This window comes from Bos indicus, chromosome 22 (assembly GCF_029378745.1).
Source record: "Bos indicus isolate NIAB-ARS_2022 breed Sahiwal x Tharparkar chromosome 22, NIAB-ARS_B.indTharparkar_mat_pri_1.0, whole genome shotgun sequence".
Classification (NCBI taxonomy): domain Eukaryota; kingdom Metazoa; phylum Chordata; class Mammalia; order Artiodactyla; family Bovidae; genus Bos; species Bos indicus.
In genome coordinates, this window is record NC_091781.1 from 48,940,813 (window position 1) to 48,963,967 (window position 23,155).

Here is a 23,155-nt window from a genome sequence, read left to right on the forward strand (position 1 = left end):
TTATTTTATTTCATTTTTAGCCGTACTGGGTCTTTGTTGTGCAAGGGCCTTCTCTAGTTGTAGCAAGTGAGGTCTACTCTCTGGCTGTGGTGTGCAGACTTCTCATTGTGGTGGTCTCTCTTACTGTGGAGCTCGGGTCTAGGCACACAGGCTGCAGTATTGCGGCTCCTGGGCTCTAGAGCACAGACTCGGCAGTTGTGGTGCACAGGCTTAGTTGCTCCACAACATGTGGAGACCAGGGCTCAAACCACTGTCCCCTGAATTTCAGGGTGGATTCTTAACCACTGGACTATCGGGGAAGCCCCTGTTGAAGATTAACTGACCATTGGTGTATGGGTTTATTTCTGGGTTCTCTATTCTGTCCCATTGATCTATAGGTCTGTTTTTGTGCCATGTTGCTTTGATTACTGTAGCTTTGTAGTATTGTCTGAAGTCTGGAAGCGTCATGCCTCCTGCTTTGTTCTTTTTCCTCAGGATTGCTTTGCCAGTTCTGGGTCTTTCTGGGTTCCATATAAATTTTAGGATTTTTTGTTTCAGTTTTGTGATAAATGTCATGAAAAAATTGATAGGGATTGTGTTAAATCTGCAGATTGCTTTGGGTAGCATGACCATTTTAACTGTTAATTCTTCTAACCCAAGAGCATTCCTAGGCCAATTCCAAAAGCTGGAATCAAGATTGCTGGGAGAAATATCAATAACCTCAGATCTGCAGATGACATTGCCCTTATGGCAGAAAGTGAAGAAGAACTAAAGAGCCTCTTGATGAAAGTGAAAGAGGAGAGTGAAAAAGTTGGCTTCAAACTCAACATCTAGAACACTAAGATCATGGCATCTGGTCCCATCACTTCATGGCAAAGATGGGGAAACAGTGGAAACAGAGACAGACTTTACTTTTTTGGGCTCCAAAATCACTGCATATGGTGACTGCAGCCATGAAATTAAAAGATGCTTGCTCCTTGGAAGGAAAGTTATGACCAACCTAGACAGCACTCATCTCACATGCTAGTAAAGTAATGCTCAAAATTCTCCAAGCCAGGCTTCAGCAATATGTGAACCGTTAACTTCCTGATGTTCAAGCTGGTTTTAGAAAAGGCAGAGGAACCAGAGATCAAATTGCCAACATTGCTGGATCATGGAAAAAGCAAGAGAGTTCTAGAAAAACATTTATTTCTGCTTTATTGACTATGCCAAAGCCTTTGACTGTGTGGATCACAATAAACTGTGGAAAATTCTGAAACAGATGGGAATACCAGACCACCTGACCTGCCTCTTGAGAAACCTATATGAAGGTCAGCAAGCAACAGTTAGAACTGGACATGGAACAACAGACTGGTTCCAAATAGGAAAAGGAGTACGTCAAGGCTGTATATTGTCACCCTGCTTATTTAACTTATACGCAGAGCACATCATGAGAAACGCTGGACTGGAAGAAGCAAAAGCTGGAATCAAGATTGCCGGGAGAAATATCAATAACCTCAGATATGCAGATGACACCACCCTTATGGCAGAAAGTGAAGAGGAACTAAAAAGCCTCTTGATGAAAGTGAAAGTGGAGAGTGAATAAGTTGGCTTAAAGCTCAACATTCAGAAAACTAAGATCATGGCATCTGGTCCCATCACTTCATGGGAAATAGATGGGGAAACAGTGGAAACAGTGTCAGACTTTATTTTTTGGGGCTCCAAAGTCACTGCAGATGGTGATTACAGCCATGAAATTAAAAGACGCTTACTCCTTGGAAGGAAAGTTATGACCAACCTAGACAGCATATTGCAAAGCAGAGACATTACTTTGCCAACAAAAGTCCATCTAGTCAAGGCTATGGTTTTTCCAGTGGTCATGTATGGATGTGAGAGTTGGACTGTGAAGAAAGCTGAGCACTGAAGAATTGATGCTTTTGAACTGTGGTGTTGGAGAAGACTCTTGAGAGTCCCTTGGACTGCAAGGAGATCCAGCCAGTCCATTCTGAAGGAGATCAGCCCTGGGATTTCTTTGGAGGGAATGATGCTGAAGCTGAAATTCCAGTACTTTGGCCACCACATGCAAAGAGTTGACTCATTGGAAAAGACTCTGATGCTGGGAGGGATTGGGGGCAGGAGGAGAAGGGGACATCAGAGGATGAGATGGCTGGATGGCATCACTGACTCGATGGACATGAGTCTGAGTGAACTCCAGGAGTTGGTGATGGACAGGGAGGCCTGGTGTCCTGCAATTCATGGAGTTACAGAAAGTCGGACACGACTGAGCGACTGAACTGAACTGGACTGAGACAGCATATTAAAAAGCAGAGACATTACTTTACCAACAAAGGTCCATCTAGTCAAAGCTATGGTTTTTCCAGTAGTCATGTATGGATGTGAGTTGGACTATAAAGAAAGCTGAGTGCCAAAGAATTGATGCTTTTGAACTGTGGTGTTGGAAAAGACTCTTCAGCGTCCCTTGGACTACAAGGAGATCCAACCAATCCATCCTAAAGGAAATCAGTCCTGAATATTCATTGGAAGGATTGATGCTGAAGCTGAAACTGCAATACTTTGGCCACCTGATGCAAAGAGCTGACTCATTGGAAAAGACCCTGATGCTGGGAAAGATTGAAGGCAGGAGGAGAAGGGGACGACAGAGGATGAGATGGTTGGATGGCATCACTGACTCAATGGACATGAATTTGAGTAAACTCCAGGAGTTGGTGATAGACAAGGAGGCCTGGCGTGCTGCAGTCCATGGGGTCACGAAGACTGAGCAACTGAACTGAACTGAACTGAAGCTTGTCTGACAGAAACCTTGTGACAGAGTGTTGGAGCCGACCTGATCAGTTCTTTTTTGGGGAGGGGATGCAGTCCGTAATCCGACAGATGTGTGACCCCAGAAAGATGTCAAGCTCAAGTCTTAGCTGGCTTGCTTTGAGGTCATAACGGCCCTGGAAAAAGCCATGGGCCTGGCAATTATGCCAGCACCAGCAGACTTGGATGATTCGGGCAGCTTGGAGCAAATGGCAGTAACAAAGACGGGTGTGCCACATGCGAACCCAGGACTGTAGCTTGACCACTGCCCATTTTTCCCAAGTATAATTCTCCAGCACAGACGATCGCTTCTTCTCCAATAGCCCTTCCAGCCTCTGTCTCCACCAGTACTGAATGATACATGCTCTGAGTGCTGCATGCAGTTGTGCCCCGCCACCAGGCCTGAATCTTTATAGTTTTCTGTTCTTCACCTTCCTTTTCAGGGAGGGCCTGCAAGGAAAAAGAAGGGACACTCAGAAAATGTTCCCCACCCACCTCAGCTCTGGCATTAGCCAGGAAGGGGCCCTGATACTTCGTTAGCAATGGTCAGTTCCTCAGTAGTTCCTGAGCACTGGGCAGGCCACTGGCTGGAGCCAGAAGACCAGACAAGTTCCCCATCTCTGCCACTCTTGATTAACAGGCATATCACAGCTGAACTTGGAGTCTCACAGTCCTCATATGTTGCTTGGGGGCACACCTGCCCTAGCTGTCACTTGGTTCCTTGGGCTTGTTTGGCCAGTCTAGAACAAGAACACCACGGTCTATGAGTCAAAGGGTTATTCTGTTGCAGCTGGGCCTGAAACCTACCTGGGAAGCATATCACTTCCCTTCAGATCTCATCCACAGGCTGAAAAAGGGGCATCCTTTGCTCTCCTTTCATGCCTGACACCAGCTCCAGTGCACAACTTGCTGGCTTCTCTGTCAAATCACAGGATTAGATGTTTGTCTGTCCCACACAGTTTGGAGCCCTGCTCATTTATTCCTCACTTTCACTTCTTTTGGTTCTCACATCTTGAACTTCAGTTAACACATATATATGCACTCATGTAAACACAAACACACTCCCACACAATTCCAGACTTGGGTTTCACTATAGTTCACTATGTATCCTGCAAACACAGCCCTCACAACCCCACTCCCCAACTTTGCATAGCCTGGGGTTCCCACTTTGCAGGGTTTCTTCTCCCTGTAATCCATGTCTCCATGTCTCAGTCACCCACCTTTTCAGACCTAGAAGGAACTAGGACAAAAGGACAACCGAGGATGAGTCAATTTTTATTCATTCCAACTCTGGACAGGACAACCACTCATCTTGGTTGGACTGGGACACTCTCGGCTTATGACTGTTGTTCCTGAACAATAATCCTTAACACTATCTTTCACTCACAAATTTGCTTTTGGGTGACAAATTCCCTGCTCATCCCATGCTATGGGCCACAGAGAAGACAACAGTCACTCCTGGGTGACTTTAGACTCACTGCATGTTGGGGTCCCCCTCAACTTTGAGAGGCTCTGTTGACTTACTTTTGGTTTAGAGGGTGAAGTTTTTGGTTTGGAGGGTGGAGGTTTTTCTCTCTTTTTCTTTTCTACTTTCATGCTCATCAATGCAGTTTTATCAACATTTTCCTGTATTCAGAGTTAAAAGGGGAAAGATAAGGGTAGGTTGTTCTTTGCAAACTCTATGCTGAGTCCACCACAGGCTCCACCTCCTGCCTTGCCCAGAGACCCCAGATATAGGACTTGAATCCTTAACAACTGTGGAAATTCACCTTCCCCTGCCTGCAACTTTGGGTAGACTTGACTCTCTCTCTTAAACAACATAGAATGCCCATGACTTGGGAATATTGGTTCAAATCCCTCAGGTCTGCGATCCCTTAGATTTCCCCATAGTTGGAAGGTAGATGGTTCTACCAATGTCAGGTCTGTACTTTTCTTTGAGGTCGATACAAGTTGTATGTAGCACTTGTTCATTTCTATGGCTGTGTAGTATACCATTGTATGACTGTACTATGATTTATTTAGTCATTCGCCCATTCTGGTTGTTTCCAAGTTTTTAGCTATTATCTAACTACAAAATTTTGAACCTTTTGTTTGAACATATGTTTTCAGTTCTCTTGGGTATATATCTAGGTGCTGGGTTATTCATAATTCCATAATTAACTTTCTGAGAGAATACCAAACTATTTTCCATAGCAGTTACTCCATTTTATATTTCCATGAGCAATGTGTGAGAGATCTAGTTTTTCGAATCTTCATTCATCTCTTATATTGCAGATACTGTTGTATTGCAGAGATGGAGCCAACAGCATTTCATGATGGACTGATGTGGAAGGGAATGAATGGAGGAAAGTAAAAGTGAATATTCAGAGAGGATTCCACTGAATCAAGCAGACTGAGTGAATGGTCAAGGGAGGTATTCTTTTTTTTTGGCAGCACCGTGTGGTATGTGGGATCTTAGTTCCCTAACCAGGGATTGAACTTGTGCCCCCCTGCAGTGGAAGTGCAGATTCTTAGCAACTGGACCACCAGGGAAGTCCCTAATTTTCATCATTTTTGCCAACAGTCTCTCTCATTGAGTACTTTTGATGCGTATTGTTTCTATGGAGTTGGGGGTAAGGGAAGCCCAATTGGAGTGAGTTTAGGAGAGTATGGGAACAGAAGAAGGGGAGGCAGTGACAACATATTTTGCTTTGAGGAGATGTAAAACCTGGAATATGAGATAGTCAAGCATGGACTTTTTAATTATGGGGGATAGTTTGTAGGCTGATGGGAATGACTTGGTGATAAGGTGGAAACTGATTCAGAGAAATGAAATTACAGGATGACATCATTGCAAAGGTAAGAGGTGACAGTGAACAAAAGATAAAGAAAAACAGTACAAGAAGAGCAAAGTGGAGGGGTAGCCTCAGATAGGGCAAAGACAGTTCATTTCAACTCAAGGAAGGCAAAAAGTGTGGTGCAAATGATGCTGAGATAGAAGGATGAGACAATAGCAAGATGGGTTCCCGTCTGCTGCTGTTTCCTCCATTAAGTGTGTGGTAATATCATCGTTTGAGGCTAAGAAGAAAAGAGGGAGAACCTGACCTGAAGAGACAGGAAATAATGTAAAATCTTCAGGTCAGGAAGCAAGATTATAACCTATTACAAAACCAAAATAGTCACAGATGTAGAAAACAAACGTGGTTACCAAAGGGTAATGGGGGGAGGGATAAATTAGAAGATCAGGATTGACGTATACACATTAGTATATATAAAACAGATGAACCTATTGTATAGCACAGAGTACTCTGTTCAATATTATATAATGACCTATATGTGAAAAGAATCTAAAAAGAGTGGACATATGTATATGTATAAATGATTCACCTCACTGTACAGCAGAAACTATTACATTGTAAATCAAGTATGATCCATCAGAGGGCAGACAGAATGAAAACCATAATCACAGAAGACTAACCAAACTGATCACATGGATCACAGCCTTTTCTACTCAATAAAACTATGAGCCATGCTGTGCAGGGTCAAAGCTAGTGGAGGTGATGGAATTCCAGATGAGCTATTTCAAATCCTCAAAGATGATGCTGTGAAAGTGCTGCACTCAATATGCCAGCAAATTTGGAAAACTCATCAGTGGCCATAGGACTGGAAAAGGTCCAGTTTTCATTCCAGTCCCAAAGAAGGGCAATGCCAAAGAATGTTCAAACTACCTCACAACTGCACTCATTTCAGATGCTAAAGGTCATGCTCAAAATCCTCCAAGCTAAGCTTCAATAGTACATGAACCGTGAACTTCCAGGTGTACAAGCTGGATTTAGAAAAGGCAGAGGAACCAGAGATCAAATTGCCAACCTCTGTTGGATCATCAAAAAAGCCAAGAGAATTCTAAAAGAACACCTACTTCTGCTTCACTGACTATGCTAAAGCCTTCAACTGTGTGGATCACAACAAACTGGAAAATTCTGAGAGAGATGGGAAGGCTAGACCACCGGACCTGCCTCTTGAGAAACCTATATGAAGGTCAGGAAGCAACAGTTAGAACTGGACATGGAACAGACTGGTTCCAAATAGGAAAAGGAGTACATCAAGGCTGTGTATTGTCACCCTGCTTATTTAACTTATATGCAGAGTACACCATGAAAAATGCTGGGCTGGAGGAAGCACAAGCTGGAATTAAAATTGCTGGGAGAAATATCAATAACCTCAGATATGCAGATGATACCACTCTTAGGGCAGAAAGTGAAGAACTAAAGAGCCTCTTGATAAAAGTGAAAGAGGAGAGTGAATAAGTCGGCTTAAAGCTCAACATTCAGAAAACTAAGATCATGGCATCTGGTCCCATCACTTCATGGGAAATAGATGGGGAAACAGTGGAAACAGTGTCAGACTTTACTTTTGGGGGCTCCAAAATCACTGCAGATGGTGACTGCAGCCATGAAATTAAAAGACGCTTACTCCTTGGAAGGAAAGTTATGACCAACCTAGACAGCATATTGAAAAGCAGAGACATTACTTTGTCAACAAAGGTCCGTCTAGTCAAGGCTATGGTTTTTCCAGTGGTCCTGTATGGATGTGAGAGTTGGACTATAAATAAAACTGAGCACCGAAGAATTGATGCTTTTGAACTGTGGTGTTGGAGAAGACTGTTGAGAGTCCCTTGGACTACAAGGAGATCCAACCAGTCCATCCTAAAGGAGATCAGTCCTGGGTGTTCATTGGTAGGACTGATGTTGAAACTGAAACTCCAATACTTTGGCCACCTGATGCGAAGAGCTGACTCATTGGAAAAGACCCTGATGCCTGGAAAGATTGAGGGCAGGAGGAGAAGGGGACAACAAATGATGAGATGGTTGGATGGCATCACCGACTCAACGGACATGGGTTTGGGTGGATTCTGGGAGTTGGTGATGGACAGAGAGGCCTGGTGTGCTGCGGTTCATGGGGTCGCAAAGAGTCAGACACAACTGAACTGAACTGAACTGAAAGCAATTTGAAATAGTAATTTTATGTATGTTCTAATAATTAAAAACAAGCTTTGTATTCTATATGCTTTTCCATTTATATTCATCAAAATTTGATTGTTTTACAAAATAATTGGCCTATGATGGACTGAATGTTTAAAAAAATAGTCCTTCCCCATAGATAGCCTCAGAAACAATGGTCTTTAGTACAATCACAGGAGTGAATGACTAAGTTAGGGTGGAAGTCAAAATCACAGGAGGTGAGAGGCAAGAAGCATGGGGGTATCATCCAGTCAATGTTGAAGTCACTAAGAATGGTGTCATCCATAGAGTGGAAGTGTTTGATATCAGTGGGAGCCTTATTTGTGTTTAGCACCCTTGAGAAGCTTGCAATCATGGGGGAGGGTAGAGGCAGTTCTGAGGTTCCTTAAGATCATGGTATCTGCTATTTCCCAAAGAAAATAGCATCCAGATACAACAAAGACCCCATAATGTGCTGCAACTAAGACCCAACACAGCCAAATAAAGTAATTTTAAAAAAGAAAATAGAATCTAAATTAGCATTAAGCTTGTAAAACATTGTGTCCAGTCATCACTCAGGCCAGCCTCCTGTGGTTTCTCTGGGCTGCTCTGTTCCCAGGAGAGCCAGCCAAGTGGCTGACTTCTGTCTGGGGCTTGCCAAACACAAAACCAATGGGTGTAATCCTCGCTGGGTCCTAGTGGCAGGCTGAGAGTGTGTAGCATGTTTTCACTCTCATACGAGGAGGTACCCAGAGTCTTCAGAAATACAAAGCCCAGTGCCTCCCAATTGCGAGTTTAGGAGACAAGACTGATGATGGAGATGTGGAATGGGACACCTGGCTCTGCATATATGAGGTCACCCTCAGGCAGCAGTTTCTGATTTGGATAGAGTGGCACATGGCTACTGTGGGTCCAAACAGGGGCCACAGGCACTGAGGGGCGGGAGTGGGGGTAGGAGGGAGAGATACCTATACTGAAGTATTCCCTGAGTAGAAGAGGGCAGGGCCTGGATCTTTGGGGTCCCCACCCTGAGAGAGTCACTGAAACACACAAAACCTGGTCAGACATTTATTGGGGTGGTGGAGCCAGTTCTCCACCCTATAGTATTCTCTTAGATTGATAGGATTTCAATATGGAACTCTGGCTGGTTGAAAGCACCTCCGTATAGTGCCTGTGAAACATCACTGGTCTGAAAGGTGAAGCAGCTCTTTGGAGCTTGTAGTATGCATACAGCGTTGCACACTTGGCAGTAATGTTGATGGCACTGCCACATGCGAACCCAGGACTGGAGCTTGACTGCCGCCTGCTCCTCCATTACATACATCTTCAGTAAGTTCTTCCGTCGCATATACAACTTCCTCCACAGGACTGTTCTCCACCAGCACTGAATCATCCAGGCCCTGAGGGCGGCTGCCAGCAGGGTCCTACGCACCAGGGTTCCACGCCACCAGGCCTGGATCTTCCTAGCCGCCTTCATCCTTGCTATCTGGCGTTGTTTTGCAAGAAGCAACTAACCAAGAAAAGCAGAAGACTCCCAGTGAATTTGTCACCATCAACCACAGCTGTGGTGTCTGCCACAAAGGACCTCTGATTGTCTCTCTGAACAATAAGCCTTTTCCCTGGTGGTTCTCAGGGCTGGCTGGGTGGGGTTCTGGCTCTACCTCTGTCTTGTCAATGCCCACAAACACATCTGCTTACCCTCTGAGTCAATGTCTTTGTCTGTATAAAATGAGGATATGCTTTCCCTGTGGTCTTCACAGGTTCATGGAATCAGTGGAAACACTTTCTGATCCAGAAGACCAGACATAGATGTGAGGAACCAAAGGGTCCTCATCAGGATTAAACTCTGAGTTTGTAGCTTGCATCTTAGCCCATCAGATTCCAGCCTGTGATGCTACCTCTGTCACAGCCCCCTCGTAGCTTCCTCCACTTCATTTCTTTTGACTTCCACTACTCTTTCCTGGGGGCTCAGATGGCAAAGAATCTGCCTGAAATGCGGGAGACTGGCTTGGATCCCTGTGTCGGGAAGATCCCCTGGAGAATGGAATGGCAACCCACTCTAGTATTCTTACCTGGAGAATCCCGTAGACAGAGGAGACTGGAGGGCTACAGTCCATAGGTTTGCAAAGAGTTGAACATGGCTGAACAACTAACACTTTCACTATCTCTCAGTCACTCTCATATCCTTCTAGGCCCAGGATGCCCTTTCTCCAGCTCTCCAGTTTTCACTGTGCTGTGTCTCACTTTCCATGTGGCCTGTTAGTATCCTGACTCCTTGCGTCTCTACTGTCTCCCTGCCTCACCCAGAATATGGAGGGAATATACCAGGACAGGAAGGCACCACTGAGCTGATTCCTGTGAGACTAGAGATGAAGCCTTTACTTCCAGGGACCCTGGGGTCAGAAGGCCAATGGTCTGAGGTTCCCACATGCTCCTGGGCCCCACCTACCTTCCTTTTCCTCTCTTTCTCTAGATCGTCATTATCTGGTTCTGGTTCTGGTTCAGGCTTCTGCAATCAGAACGTAGGGAGAAAACATGAGTGAGGACCAGTCTCTGTGCAAAGTTCCCAAAGCCCCAGCTCCCTGTTCTTTTCCAGGGTCCTTGAAGTCATCCAAAGCTTCCCTCAGCCATGGGGAACTCCCCACCCTTGGGGAAGGGAGTGTCTAAGTCTTACAGAGCATTTACTGCCCATGGTTTTGGGGCAGTGGTTCAGGTGTTCATATCCCTCTCTGGTCGCTGCTCCATTGGTCTTGGCAGAGGCAGGAAGGATGGTAGATGAGGAGACAGCCATGATGTCACAAGGGCAACTATGACCCAAGGACCATGTTGCCTTCTCCAGGCTCAAACTTGTTGGATAAAGTGGAAACACCTGCATTTCCCTCCTACTAGGGATGCACCAGGGTCTTTGGTAGAACCACATCCCCTGAGAGTGTGTCTTGTCCCAAGAATGATCTCCGGTTTGGTCCACCCACAAGATCATCCTATCCTCAGCTACTGAGCAGAGCAGCTCCCATAATGCAGAGGAAGGTGCATAGGCTCAGGCTGCTCTCCACACCCTCCCATTTTCTCTGCAATGGTGCCCTTCTTCAGCAGGTGAGAAAGTCCCTCCTCTAATGGGGAAGAGTGTGGGTATGGATGGTAAGCAGAAGGGGCCAAGGAAGGTTTGGGATGGATGCACCTCAGTCAATTTCTGCTCAGTCAATTTCTCCAGCTGCTGTCCTTCTATAGCTGTTGAGCTGCACTTAGCAGGCCAATGTTACATTCCTTATAACAAAAGAAGCCCTTTCATCCTGTCTGAAATATACTGGGCAGGAGGAATTTCCCAAATGATCATTACCTAGGAGACAGGTAATATCTCAGACTCCTCCTGTAGTGGCAGTGGTCATTTAAGGTTAATTAGGTATTCAGGCTTGCTTCAAAAGCCATCAGTCTTCCAACTGTCTCCACAGTCACTTCCCAGCCATGTTCACACTCTCTCTCTCCAGATCTCAGTTAACAGGCTGACATGGCCTCTTCATTTCAAAGCATTATCCATCAACTTTCCATCAAAGAACAGGATTTAGTTTTTCTGCCCCATTCCAAACAACCTCACATTTTCCTCCCCTCATTTTCCCTATGAGGTTATTTGCAACTTAGGTCTGATCATGACTTAGTGTTTACATTATCATGACAAGAGAGTGCTACTGACAGCCATACCATGAAGTACACTCTTGATTCCCTTTCTCTTCCCACACAGCTTCATAAAAACTCTATTATGAAAATGTTTATATATATATATATATAATTTGATAACAGTGACTCTATATGTACTCATGACCCAGAATAATCTGTTTTTATCCTCTGAATTAATTTCTAAGTGACCTCCAAGGATTCTCTACAACAGACAATGCTGCAAGGAGCATCTTCCTAACGCTCGGCAGCTGTGGGAGGCATTCTCCAGGGTAACACACAGGGTGGCTTGCTGAGTAATAGAATAGGTGGCTCCTCCACACCACAAAATCCTGACAAACTGCTCTCCACTGCGGCAGATCTGATCTAACTTCTGTCAATCTCTAATTTTTCTTAAACTGAAAGATGCAAAGTGGTGTTGCCTAGCTGTTTTACTTTGCATTTCTCTGACTAGAGACTTGTATGAGACAGTCTGTGAGACACAGTGTGACTCAAGGGTAAGTATCTGGGTTCTAGTCTTGATATAGATTCTTTCTGGCTGTGTGAACTTGAGGCAGGAGATAGGTGGGCTCCAGGCTGAGCAGCTGAAGTTTGTCCCCTGTGGACAGATACTCCCAAGATGAAGATAATAGCAGGAGCAAGAGAGGAGCTGAGCCCTGCCTAGACAAAAGATAGAGAGACCACATATTTCTCATTCTCGAGGTCAAAGAGATCTTTCTGACTACACATGAGCAGAAAGGCTTCTTGGGGGCCAGAAAGGGAGGAGGCACCACCCCATAGTAGATGATGTAAACCTATCCTTGGCCTCTTCACTAGAATCCATCTTGGCTAAGAGATGCACGCACATACATGGGAGGACCCTGAGTTAAACCAAATACAGACTCAGAGCCAGGCAAGGGCAAGATGACTGGCTAGAAGAAACCTGTAAGACATACCCCATATAAGTGATTCAAACTACCATGAGGATAGGACTCTTTCTGAGCCCGCCTGTGTGATTCAATTCATTTGTACTTTTTCCTTCTAATAAACATTTTACTTGTTTCGATACTTTCCGTGGAAATTTCTTCATGGAAATTCACCTTCTACGAAGCCGACAGGCCAGGGCCTTGTCACTGGCCATTAGCTTTTAATACTTACACAAATCTTATTAGTCAGATCATAGAGCAATCCTCTAATTTTTCAATATTTTCTACATTATCTTCCAACTCTGTCTTTCGTGTTACTTTTGAGAAGACTTTTTCCATTTTTTTAAGAGTCAACTTTCAGGCAGTCTTTTTTGTTCTCTGAATATTCTTTTAATGGCACACCATTCTTTTTTTAAAATTAATTAATTTTAATTGAATCAATCCTCTAATTTTTCAATATTTTCTACATTATCTTCCAACTCTGTCTTTCCTGTGTTACTTTTGAGAAGACTTTTTCCATTTTTTTAAGAGTCAACTTTCAGGCAGTCTTTTTTGTTCTCTGAATATTCTTTTAATGGCACATCATTCTTTTTTTAAAATTAATTAATTTTAATTGAATCAATCCTCTAATTTTTCAATATTTTCTACATTATCTTCCAACTCTGTCTTTCCTGTGTTACTTTTGAGAAGACTTTTTCCATTTTTTTAAGAGTCAACTTTCAGATGCTCTTTCCTGTTCTATGAATATTCTTTTAATGGCACACCATTCTTTTTTAAAAATTAATTAATTTTAATTGGAGGCTAATTACTTTGCAATATTGTGGTGGTTTTTTGCCATACATCAACATGAATCAGCCATGGGTATACATGTGTCCCACCATCCTGAACCCCCTGCCATCTCCCTCTCCACCCCACCCCTCAGGGTTGTCCCAGAGCACCAGCTTTGTGCTCTGCTTCATGGATCAAACTTGCACTGGTCATCTGTTTTACATACGATAATATACATGTTTCAATGCTTTTCTCTCATATCGTCCCATTCTTACTTTCTCCTACATGGTCCAAAAGTCTGTTCTTTACATTTGTGTCTCTTTTGCTGTCTTGCATATAGGATTGTTGTTCCCATCTTTCTAAATTCCATATATATGCATTAATATACTGTATTGGTGTTTCTCTCTCTGGCTTGCTTCACTCTGTGTAACAGGCTCCAGTTTCATCCACCTCATTAGAACTGACTCAAATGCATTCTTTTTTATAGCTGAGTAATATTTCATTGTGTATATGTACCACAACTTCCTTACCGATTCGTCTGCCAATGGACATCTAGCTTGTTTCCATGTCCTAGCTATTGTAAACAGTGCTGCAGTGAACACTGGGGTACATGTGTCTCTTTCAATTATGGTTTCCCTTGGTGTTATGCCCAGGGGTGGGATTGCTGGGTCATATGGCAGTTCTATTTCCAGTTTTTTAAGGAATTTCCACACTGTTCTCCATAGTGGCTATACTAGTTTGCATTCCCACCAACAGTGTAATAAGGTTTCCTTTACTCCACACCCTCTCCAGCATTTATTGTTTGTAGACTTTTTGATGGAAGCCATTCTGACCGGTGTGAGATGGTACCTCATTGTGGTTCTGATTTTCATTTCTCTGATAATGAGTGGTGAGCATCTTTCCACGTGTTTGTTAGTCATCTGTATGTCTTCTTTGGAGAAATGTCTGTTTAGTTCTTTGGCCCATTTTTTGATTGGGTCGTTTATTTTTATGGTATTGAGCTGCATGAGCTGCTTGTATATTTTGGAGATTAATTCTTTGTCAGTCGCTTTATTTGCTATTATTTTCTCGCATTCTGAAGGCTGACACATCACTCTTATTTCACTGATTTATCATCTCTTATCAGTCTAGAAAACTATAGTTGTTAGCTTGAGTTTTTTTTTTTTAACCTTTTTCTTCTGTTCCCAGTACTGGCTCTATTTCTTTTAAGCTCTTTTTCCTGTTTGTGTTTTTGTCTTAGTCTTTCATGTGAGCAGCCTTATGAAAATATCAATGATTTATGTTAAGTTGCCTATTTATGTATAACAGGAGAATGCTACTCAGTGTCCCTGGTGGGGCTTAGGATGCCATTCAGTAAGGGCTAATAAGGCAGAGTTGGGTTTCATTTCAAACATCAGTAATCATTTGTTTTATTCTTTGGAGCCCATGGTAGATTGCATTAGAGGCCTTATATTCACATCTTTTGCTATGGGACTTTGAAGTTTCTTTGCATAAGGGAATGGAATCTGTCCTCCTGTGTGTTGGGTCTGGCTATGTGACTTGCTTTGGCCAGTAGAATAAAGGCAGCATGACATGAAAGTTTGACTTTGGCTTTGAAAGGTTTTGTCCATTAATATTTGCCATTTCACATTTTTGCCATTGCCAAGACAAGAAAGTGCCTAGGTAGCTTGCTGGTATGAGGAGAAGAATGAGAAATGTGGAGCAGAGCTTCCCCAATCAAACCATCCCAGTGGAATGCAGCCTAGGTTTACTGTTGCATGCAGCTGAGGCTTGTGGCAGTTTGCTATTCAAGCAACAATAATGGACTGATTCCCCAGAGAAGAATCCCAAACTTTGAGTCAGAGAGTAGGAAATGAAAGTTGACCACAGGCCGTTCGGTAGCTGAGTTGGCACAGACGGCTTGAGGCTTCACTATTCAGCCCACACACTTCCAATCAATCCCTCCACGTTAGTACGGCACTTCACCTCTGCCTTCAGCAATGCGTGAAATCCTTGAGTCCGGATGTTCTTTGCTTTAAATTATCCAGAAAATAAAACTCTCTCCTGCTAGGGCAGAAGAGGGGCTATCACCCAATGATACCCATGAAGGAGGGGAATGGCATGAAGGGGAGATTCTACAAATCCTTGAATAAATGTTTAATCCTCACCTTAGACTCTTAACAGCTGGTGCCTCAACTTCACAGTATGTTATTATTACAAGTTTATAATGTATTTTATGTGACTGATCATTTTCCCAGTCTCTTTTTCTGTGGATATTTACTTATTCTTCAAAATGATACTTTTCCCTCAGTTTGGTAATTTCCCCAAAACTTCTAATGAGATTTTTACTGGAACTGAGGTTAATTTACAGATTAACTTAGAGATAATTGACAACTTTACAACTCTAAGTCATTTTATCAATGACTTATTTTTCCTATTTATTTAGATCTTCTTTTATATCCTTCTGAGCTGTGCACAAAAGCAGCATATGTAAATTCAAGGATATGCCCTTAAAGAGAAGTAGCATGCCTTTCTCCTTCTCGTTCATCTTTACTGGCTAGATTGCAGATCTAATTATTGATCTTGAAGCTGCCATTTTGGATCATGAAGTGACCTGGGGATGAGAGGCCATATATAGCACAGTAACAGATTGTAAGGGGAAAAGATTTCTTACCCTGTGGGTACTGTACCAGGCTTGGAACCCCTGTTTGTAAACTGAAACCTCTTTTTGTTTAAACCACTGTTACTTTAGTTCTGCTTTCATCTACAGCCACCACATAGTTAAACTCTACCCCAGTGATATGGATAATGGAGTTTCCTAAAACAGTAGTCACAGCATCACCTGGAAACCTGTTACAAACACTCATTCTTGGGAACATGATATAATGAATCAGAAATGATGGGTTGGGCCCAACAATCTGCTTTAATGAGACCCTCCATGTCATTGGGACCATTGGTAAAGTTTGGAAAACATTGCCCTATTTCCTGTAGATCCAGCATACATAATAGGATCTCTTCATGGTAAGACTGCCCACTTTCTTCAGGAGGTAGAGCTCAGAGTTATTCTTGAGTGAAGGCTGACATACACATGCTTTGCCTAAGTGGAGTAGAGGGCAAGAGAAGGACTTGACCAGTTCATCTATTCCTCATGCAGTTGTTTCAGGAATGGATGATGATTGCCTATGGCTTTGTTCTGCTGACCAGTTGAACGAGGCAAAGGATAAAATTCCACATCTGGCTCTCAGGTGACCAATCCATGATTAGATTCTCACTCAGACCATTCAAATTCTAGATGAGGCAACAAGGGCAAAGCACTGAGATGGGAGGGTGCTGGGTTTATTTGATATTAACAGAGCCACCAGGGAAGGTACTGAGAGAGTGAGATGGCCAAGGCCAGGCTGTGTGGGCTTCTGTTGTCCCCAGGTGGGTTGAGGGGACTTTGGGAATTGGTCTAAATTGAATGGAAATGCTCTTGGATTGACAGAAATAACACTGTTAAAATGGCCATGCTACCCAAAGCAAACCACAGATTTAATGGATTCTTTACGGAACTGAGCCACCAGGGAAGCCCAGATTTCACTTATCCACATAATTTTTCACAGAACTGGAATATATAATCCTCAAATGTATATGGAACCATAAAAGACTGAGAATTGTCAAAGAAATCCTGAGGAAAAAGAACAAAGCAGGAAGCATAACACTGCCAGACCTCAGATAATACTACGAAGTGACAGTAATCCAAACAACATGGTATTGACACAAAAACAGACTCATGGATCAAGAGAACCAAACAGATAGCCCATGATCAATTAATCACCTATGGTCAATTAGTCTTCAACAAAGGAGGTGAGAATACATAATGGGGAAAAGACAGTCTCTTCAGCAAGTGCTGTTGGGAAGTTGTACAGCCCTATGTAAATTAATAAAGTTAGAATACACCCTCTCACTACACACACAAAAAAACCTACAAATGGCTTAAAGACTTAAATATAAGACAAGACACCATAAAACTCCTAGAATGGAACATAGGCAAAATATTCTCCAACATAAATCATATCAATGTTTTCTTCAGTCAGTCTCCTAAGGCAACAGAAGTAAAAGCAAAAATAAACCTAATCATCTACAAGCTTTTGCACAGCAGAGGAAACCATTGACAAATGAAAACAGAAAACTATAGACCACACTATGAAGGAGTTTCCATGGAGTTGGCTGACTTGGCAGCCCTGCAACCCCATCTCTCCTACTCATGGCAGCCACTGCTAATTAATCATAGACCCCATCTATCCAGTTCCCGGCTCTTAGAATCCTCCTTCATATGGGACCCCAGATAACCTCAGAGCTGACCTGTGAGATACCCAATATCTGCCATCATTTACTTTGACCCTTCACTGAGACAGGACCTCCTGAAGCTTGTCTGACAGAGACCTTGTGACACAGTGTTGGAGCCGACCTGATCAATTCTTTATTGGGAAGGGGATGCAGTCCGTAATCCGACAGATGTGTGATCCCAGAAAGATCTCAAGCTCAAGTCCTAGCTGGCTTGCTGTGAGTTCATAGCTGCCCCTAAAAATGCCACGGGTATGGCAATTATGCCAGCGCCAGTAGACTTGGATGATGCGGACAGCATGGAGCAAACGGCGGTAACGAACCCGGACGCGCCACATGCGAACCCAGGACTGTAGCCTGACCACTGCCCATTTTTTCTGAGCATAATACTGCAGCATAGCCCGTCGTTTCTTCTCCAGGAGCTCTACCAGCTTCTGTTTCCACCAGTACTGAATAATCCATGCTCTGAGAGCCGCATGCAGTAGTGTCCTGCGCACCAGGGTGCCCCGCCACCAGGCCTGGATTTTTATTGCTTGCAGCTCATTGCTTATAACCACCTTTTTGGGTGGTTTTGGCTTTTTCACCTGGGGCGGAGGCTACAAGGAAAAAGAAAGGACACTCAGAAAATGTTCCCAACCCACCTCAGCTCTGGCATGAGCTAGGAAGGGGTCTTGATACTTCATCAACAATGGTCAATTCCCCAGCAGTTCCTGAGCAGGCCACTGGCTGGAGCCAGAAGACCAGACAGGTACCCTGTCTCCACCACTCTTGGTTTAACAGACACATCACAGCTGAACATGGAGTCTCACAGTCCTCATATGTTGCTTGGGGGCACACCTGCCCTAGCTGTCACCTGGTTCCTTGGGCTTGTGTGGCCAGTCTAGAACAAGAACACCACGATCTATGGGTCAATGGATTCTGTTGCACCTGGGCCTGACACCTACCTGGGAAGCATATCACTTCGCTTCAGACTGCACCCACACGCTGGAGAACGGGCATCCTCTGCTCTCCTTTCATGCCTGACACCACCTCCAATGCACAACCTGCTGGCTTCTCTGTCAAATCACAGGATTAGACACTTGCCTGTCCCACACAGTTTGGAGCCCTGCTCATTTATTTCTCACTTTCACTTCTTTTGGTTCTCACATCTTGAACTTCAGTTAACTCATATATATGCACTCATGTAAACACACATGCACTCCCACACAATTCTAGACTTGGGTTTCTAACACCCAGCTGTGGATGTGACTGGTGATGGAAGTAAAGTCTGATGCTGTAAAGAACAATATTGCATAGGAACCTGGAATGTTAGGTCCATGAATCAAGGAAAATTGGAAGTGGTCAAACAGGAGATGGCAAGGGTGAACATCAACATTATAGGAATCAGTGAACTAAAATGGACTGGAATGTGCGAATTTAATTCAGATGACCATTATTATCTATTGTGGGCAAGAATCCCTTAGAAGAAATGAAGTAGCCCTTCACAGTCAACAAAAGAGTCCAAAATGCAGTACTTGGGTGCAATCTCAAAAATGACAGAATGATCTCTGTTCATTTCCAAGGCAAACCATTCAATATCACAGTAATCCAAGTCTATGCCTCAACCACTAATGCCGATGAAGCTGAAGTTGAACGGTTCTATGATGACCTACAAGACCTTCTAGAACTAACACCCCAAAAATATATCCTTTTCATCATAGGGGACTGGAATGCAAAAGTAGGAAGTCAAGAGATACCTGGAGTAAAAGGCAAGTTTGACTTTGGGGCACAAAATGAAGCAGGGCAAAGGTTAACAGAATTTTGTCAAGAAAAAGCACTGGTCATAGCAAACACCCTCTTCCAACAGCACATGAGAAGACTCTACACATGAATATCACCAGATGGTCAATACAGAAATCAGACTGAGAAGTGAAAGGCAAAGGAGAAAAGGAAAGAGATATTCATATGAATTCAGAGTTCCAAAGAATAGCACGGAGAGATAAGAAAACCTTCCTCAGGGATCAATGCAAAGAGATAGAGGAAAACAACAGAATGTGAAACACTAGAGAGCTCTTCAAGAAAATTAGAGATACCAAGGGAACATTTCATGCAAAGATGGGTTCAATAAAGGACAGAAATGGTAGGGACCTAACAGAAGCAGAAAATATTAAGAGGTGGCAAGAATACACAGAAGAACTATACAAAAAAGATCTTCTTGACCCAGATAACCACGATGGTATGATCACTCACCTAGAGCCAGACATGCTGGAATCCAAAGTCAGGTGGGCCTTAGGAAGCATCACTAGGAACAAAGCTAGTGGAGGTGATGGAATACCAGCTGAGCTATTTCAAGTCCTAAAAGATGATGCTATGAAAGTGCTGCACTCAATATGCCAGCAAATTTGGAAAACTCAGCAGTGGCCACAGGACTGGAAATGGTCAGTTTTCATTCTAATCCCAAAGAAGGGCAATGCCAAAGAATGTTCAACTACCCCACAATTGCACTCATCTCACACGCTAGTAAAGTAATGCTCAAAATTCTCCAAGCCAGGTTTCAACAGTATGTGAACCAAGAACTTCCAGATGTTCAAGCTGGATTTAGAAAAGGCAGAGGAACCAGAGATCAAATTGCCAACATCTGTTTGATCATAGAAAAAGCAAGAGAATCCCAGAAAAACAACTACTTTTGCTTTATTGACTATGCCAAAGCCTTTGACTGTGTGGATCATAACAAACTGTGGAACATTCTTAAAGAGATGGGAATACCAGACCACCTTGCTTGCCTCCTGAGAAATTTTTATGCAGGTCAAGAAGCAACCGCTAGAACCAGACACAAACAACAGACTGGTTCCAAATTGGGAAATGAGTACACGAAGGCTGTATATTGTCACCCTGCTATTTAACTTCCATGCAGAGTACATCATGCGAAATGCTGGGCTGGATAAAGCATAAGCTGGAATCAAGATTGCCAGGAAAATATCAATAACCTCAGATATGCAGATGACACCACCCTTATGACAGAAAGCAAAGAGGAACTGAAGAGCCTCTTGATGAAAGTGGAAGAGGAGAGTGAAAAAGCTGACTTAAAACTCAATCTTCAGAAAACTATGGCATCTAGTGCCATCACTTCATGGCAAATAGATGGGGAAATAGTGGAAACAGAGACAGACTTAATTTTCTTGGGCTCCAAAATCACTGCAGATGGTGACTGCAGCGATGAAATTAGAAGATGCTTGCTCCAAAGAAAAGCTATGACCGATCTAGACAGCATATTAAAAAGCAGACATTACTTTGCAGACAAAGGTCCTTCTAGTCAAAGCTATGCTTTTTCCAGTAGTCATATATGGACGTGAGAATGAAAGTGAGAATGAAAGTGAGAATGAAAGTGAGAATGAAAGTGAAAGTTGCTCAGTCATGTCCGACTCTTTGCGACCCCATGGACTATTCAATCCATGGAATTCTCCAGGCCAGAATACTGGAATGGGTAGCCTTTCCCTTCTCTAGGGGATCTTCCCAACCCGGGGATCAAATCCAGGTTTCCCAGATCACAGGCAGATTCTTTACCAGCTGAGCTACAAGGGTGACAAATTCCCTGATCATCCCATGCTATGGGCCACAGAGAAAGACAACTGTCACCTCTGGGTGACTTTAGTTAGATACATTGCAGGTTTGGGTCCCCTTCAACTTTGAGAACCTCTATTGGCCTACCTGTGGTAGAGGTGTTTCAGGTTTTTTTTTCTTTTTCTTCTTCGCTTCACGTAGTAATGTGGTTTCATCAACGTCTTCTACTACAATTTGACAAACGTGGCCATCCTTCTGTAATCAGAGTTTAGAGGGGAAAGATAAGAGTAGGTTGCTCTCTGTAAATTCGGTTCTGAGTCTACCACATGCTCCACCTCTTGCCTTGCCCAGAGGCAAGAGGACTTGTATCCTTAACAACTGTGAAATCCACCTTTCCCTGCCTGCAAATTTGGGTAGACTGGCTCTCTCTCTTACACAAAATTGAATGCCCATGACTTGGAAATAGATGGTTCAAATCTCTCAGGTCTGCAATCCCTTAAATTTCCCATAGTTAGGAGTTAGATGGTTCCATTGCTGTCAGGTCTGTACTCTTCCAGCCACATCTCAGGCAGGAAGAAGGGAAACCAGGAATGATGTCATAAGGGCACCTATGACTCAGGCATCAAAATGGTTCCCAACCATTGAGCCCTTTTTTGTGAAAACATGTAAGTTCTGTCCATTCTTAATGCTATAAATGGCCAAAATGGCAGAATACTGAAAATATTGGCCCACTGGCTCACAAAGCTATACAAAGTTCATCATTTCATGCCCGTTGATAAAAACATACATTTGAGACAATTTAAATATTCATCAACAGGGAATTCAATTGCATGGATTTCAGTTCAATCAAACAATGGAAGCAAATAATATGCAGAAAGAATGAGTTTGGAGCAAAATCTTAAGTGTTTTACAAAAGGGGATGTACTATGACTAAGAAGCACATGAAATGATGCCCAGTATCATTATCCATGATGGAAATAAATTTAGAACCACAATGAGATATTTTTTAGACACTCTAGAGAATGGCTAAAGTGAAAGACTGCTGCTGCTGCTAAGTTGCCTCAGTCGTGTCCGACTCTGTGCGACCCAATGGACGGCAGCCCACCAGGCTCCCCCGTCCCTGGGATTCTCCAGGCAAGAACACTGGAGTGGGTTGCCACTGCCTTCTCCAATGCGTGAAAGTGAAAAGTGAAAGTGAAGTCACTCAGTTGTGTCCGAAAGTGAAAGACAGTGACAATCAAATATTGATGAGAATGTACAGTAGTTGAATCTCTTATATACTGTTGGTGGTTATGTATAAAACAGTATAAGTACTATGGAAAATGGTTTGGCAGTTTCTAATATATTTAAACATATCTCCACTCTATAACTCAGAAATTCCACTCCCAAGTATTTACACAAGCAAAATGAAAACATGTTTTCTACAAAAGATTTGTGCAAGAATGTTCATAGCACGTTTATTCAAGTAGGTCAAAATTGGAAACAACTGAAATGTTTACCAAAACTGACTAGAGAAAGCAACTTTAGTATATTTATATAATGAAATACACAGTGTTAAAAGTGAACAACTCACTGAAGCACACAATAACATAGGTGAATCTCAAAAACATGCTAAATGAAAGAAGCCAGACAAACTATTTACAGAATGATTCATTTACTCAAAATTTTAAAATAACCAAACTTAAACTATAAGTGAAATGATTCCAGATAAAGATTATACCTAGAGTTATAAGATGTACTGCTTGCAAACAACACACACACACACACACACACACACACAAATGTGCTCTGTCTTATTCTCGGTGGTGCTTACTGGGGAATACAGAATTGTGAAAACTTACCCAAATCATCTATTAAGAAGTGCTTAAGGGGAAAGATCAAGATGGTGGAAGAGTAGGATGTGGAGTTCGCCTTCTCCCCACAGATACATCAAAAATACATATACATGTGGAACAACTCTTATAGAACATCTACTAAACACTGACAGAAGACCTCAGACCCCCAAAAGGGCAAGAAAATATCAACATAACTGCACTGGACAAAAGAAAAAAGAAGAAAAGAGAAAGGAATCTAGACAGGATCTGTACCCTTGGGAGGGGGTTGTGAAAGCAGAAAGATTTTCAAACACTGGTAAGTCCCCCTCACTAGCAGGGGGATCAGCCATGACAGAGCAGCTTTGGAGCCCCAGGGGAGAGGGTGGCAACAGGTTTG

At 43.0% G+C, this 23,155-nt stretch overlaps 1 protein-coding gene across 16 annotated transcripts in view; it reads right to left on the bottom strand.

Moving 5' to 3' along the window:
* Nucleotides 1–23,155, bottom strand: part of IQCF3 (IQ motif containing F3) — an 84,952-nt gene that overhangs the window by 1,804 nt on the left and 59,993 nt on the right. For 4 of the 16 annotated variants that reach the window (XM_070776601.1, XM_070776602.1, XM_070776604.1 and 1 more), the window contains exons 5-8: nucleotides 21,092–21,199; nucleotides 17,529–18,000; nucleotides 10,207–10,266; nucleotides 8,794–9,267 (exon numbers count right to left, since the gene is read on the bottom strand). In XM_070776601.1, coding sequence (XP_070632702.1) covers nucleotides 17,533–18,000; nucleotides 21,092–21,199 — 576 coding nt within the window. In that variant the 3' untranslated portion in view covers nucleotides 8,794–9,267; nucleotides 10,207–10,266; nucleotides 17,529–17,532. Of the gene's footprint in view, nucleotides 1–2,108; nucleotides 3,229–4,302; nucleotides 4,405–8,735; nucleotides 9,268–10,206; nucleotides 10,267–10,431; nucleotides 13,273–17,528; nucleotides 18,001–18,348; nucleotides 18,460–21,091; nucleotides 21,200–21,335; nucleotides 21,729–23,155 lie in introns of those variants that run through there. The other 12 variants (XR_011563030.1, XR_011563028.1, XM_070776607.1 and 9 more) reach the window with 12 other exon arrangements.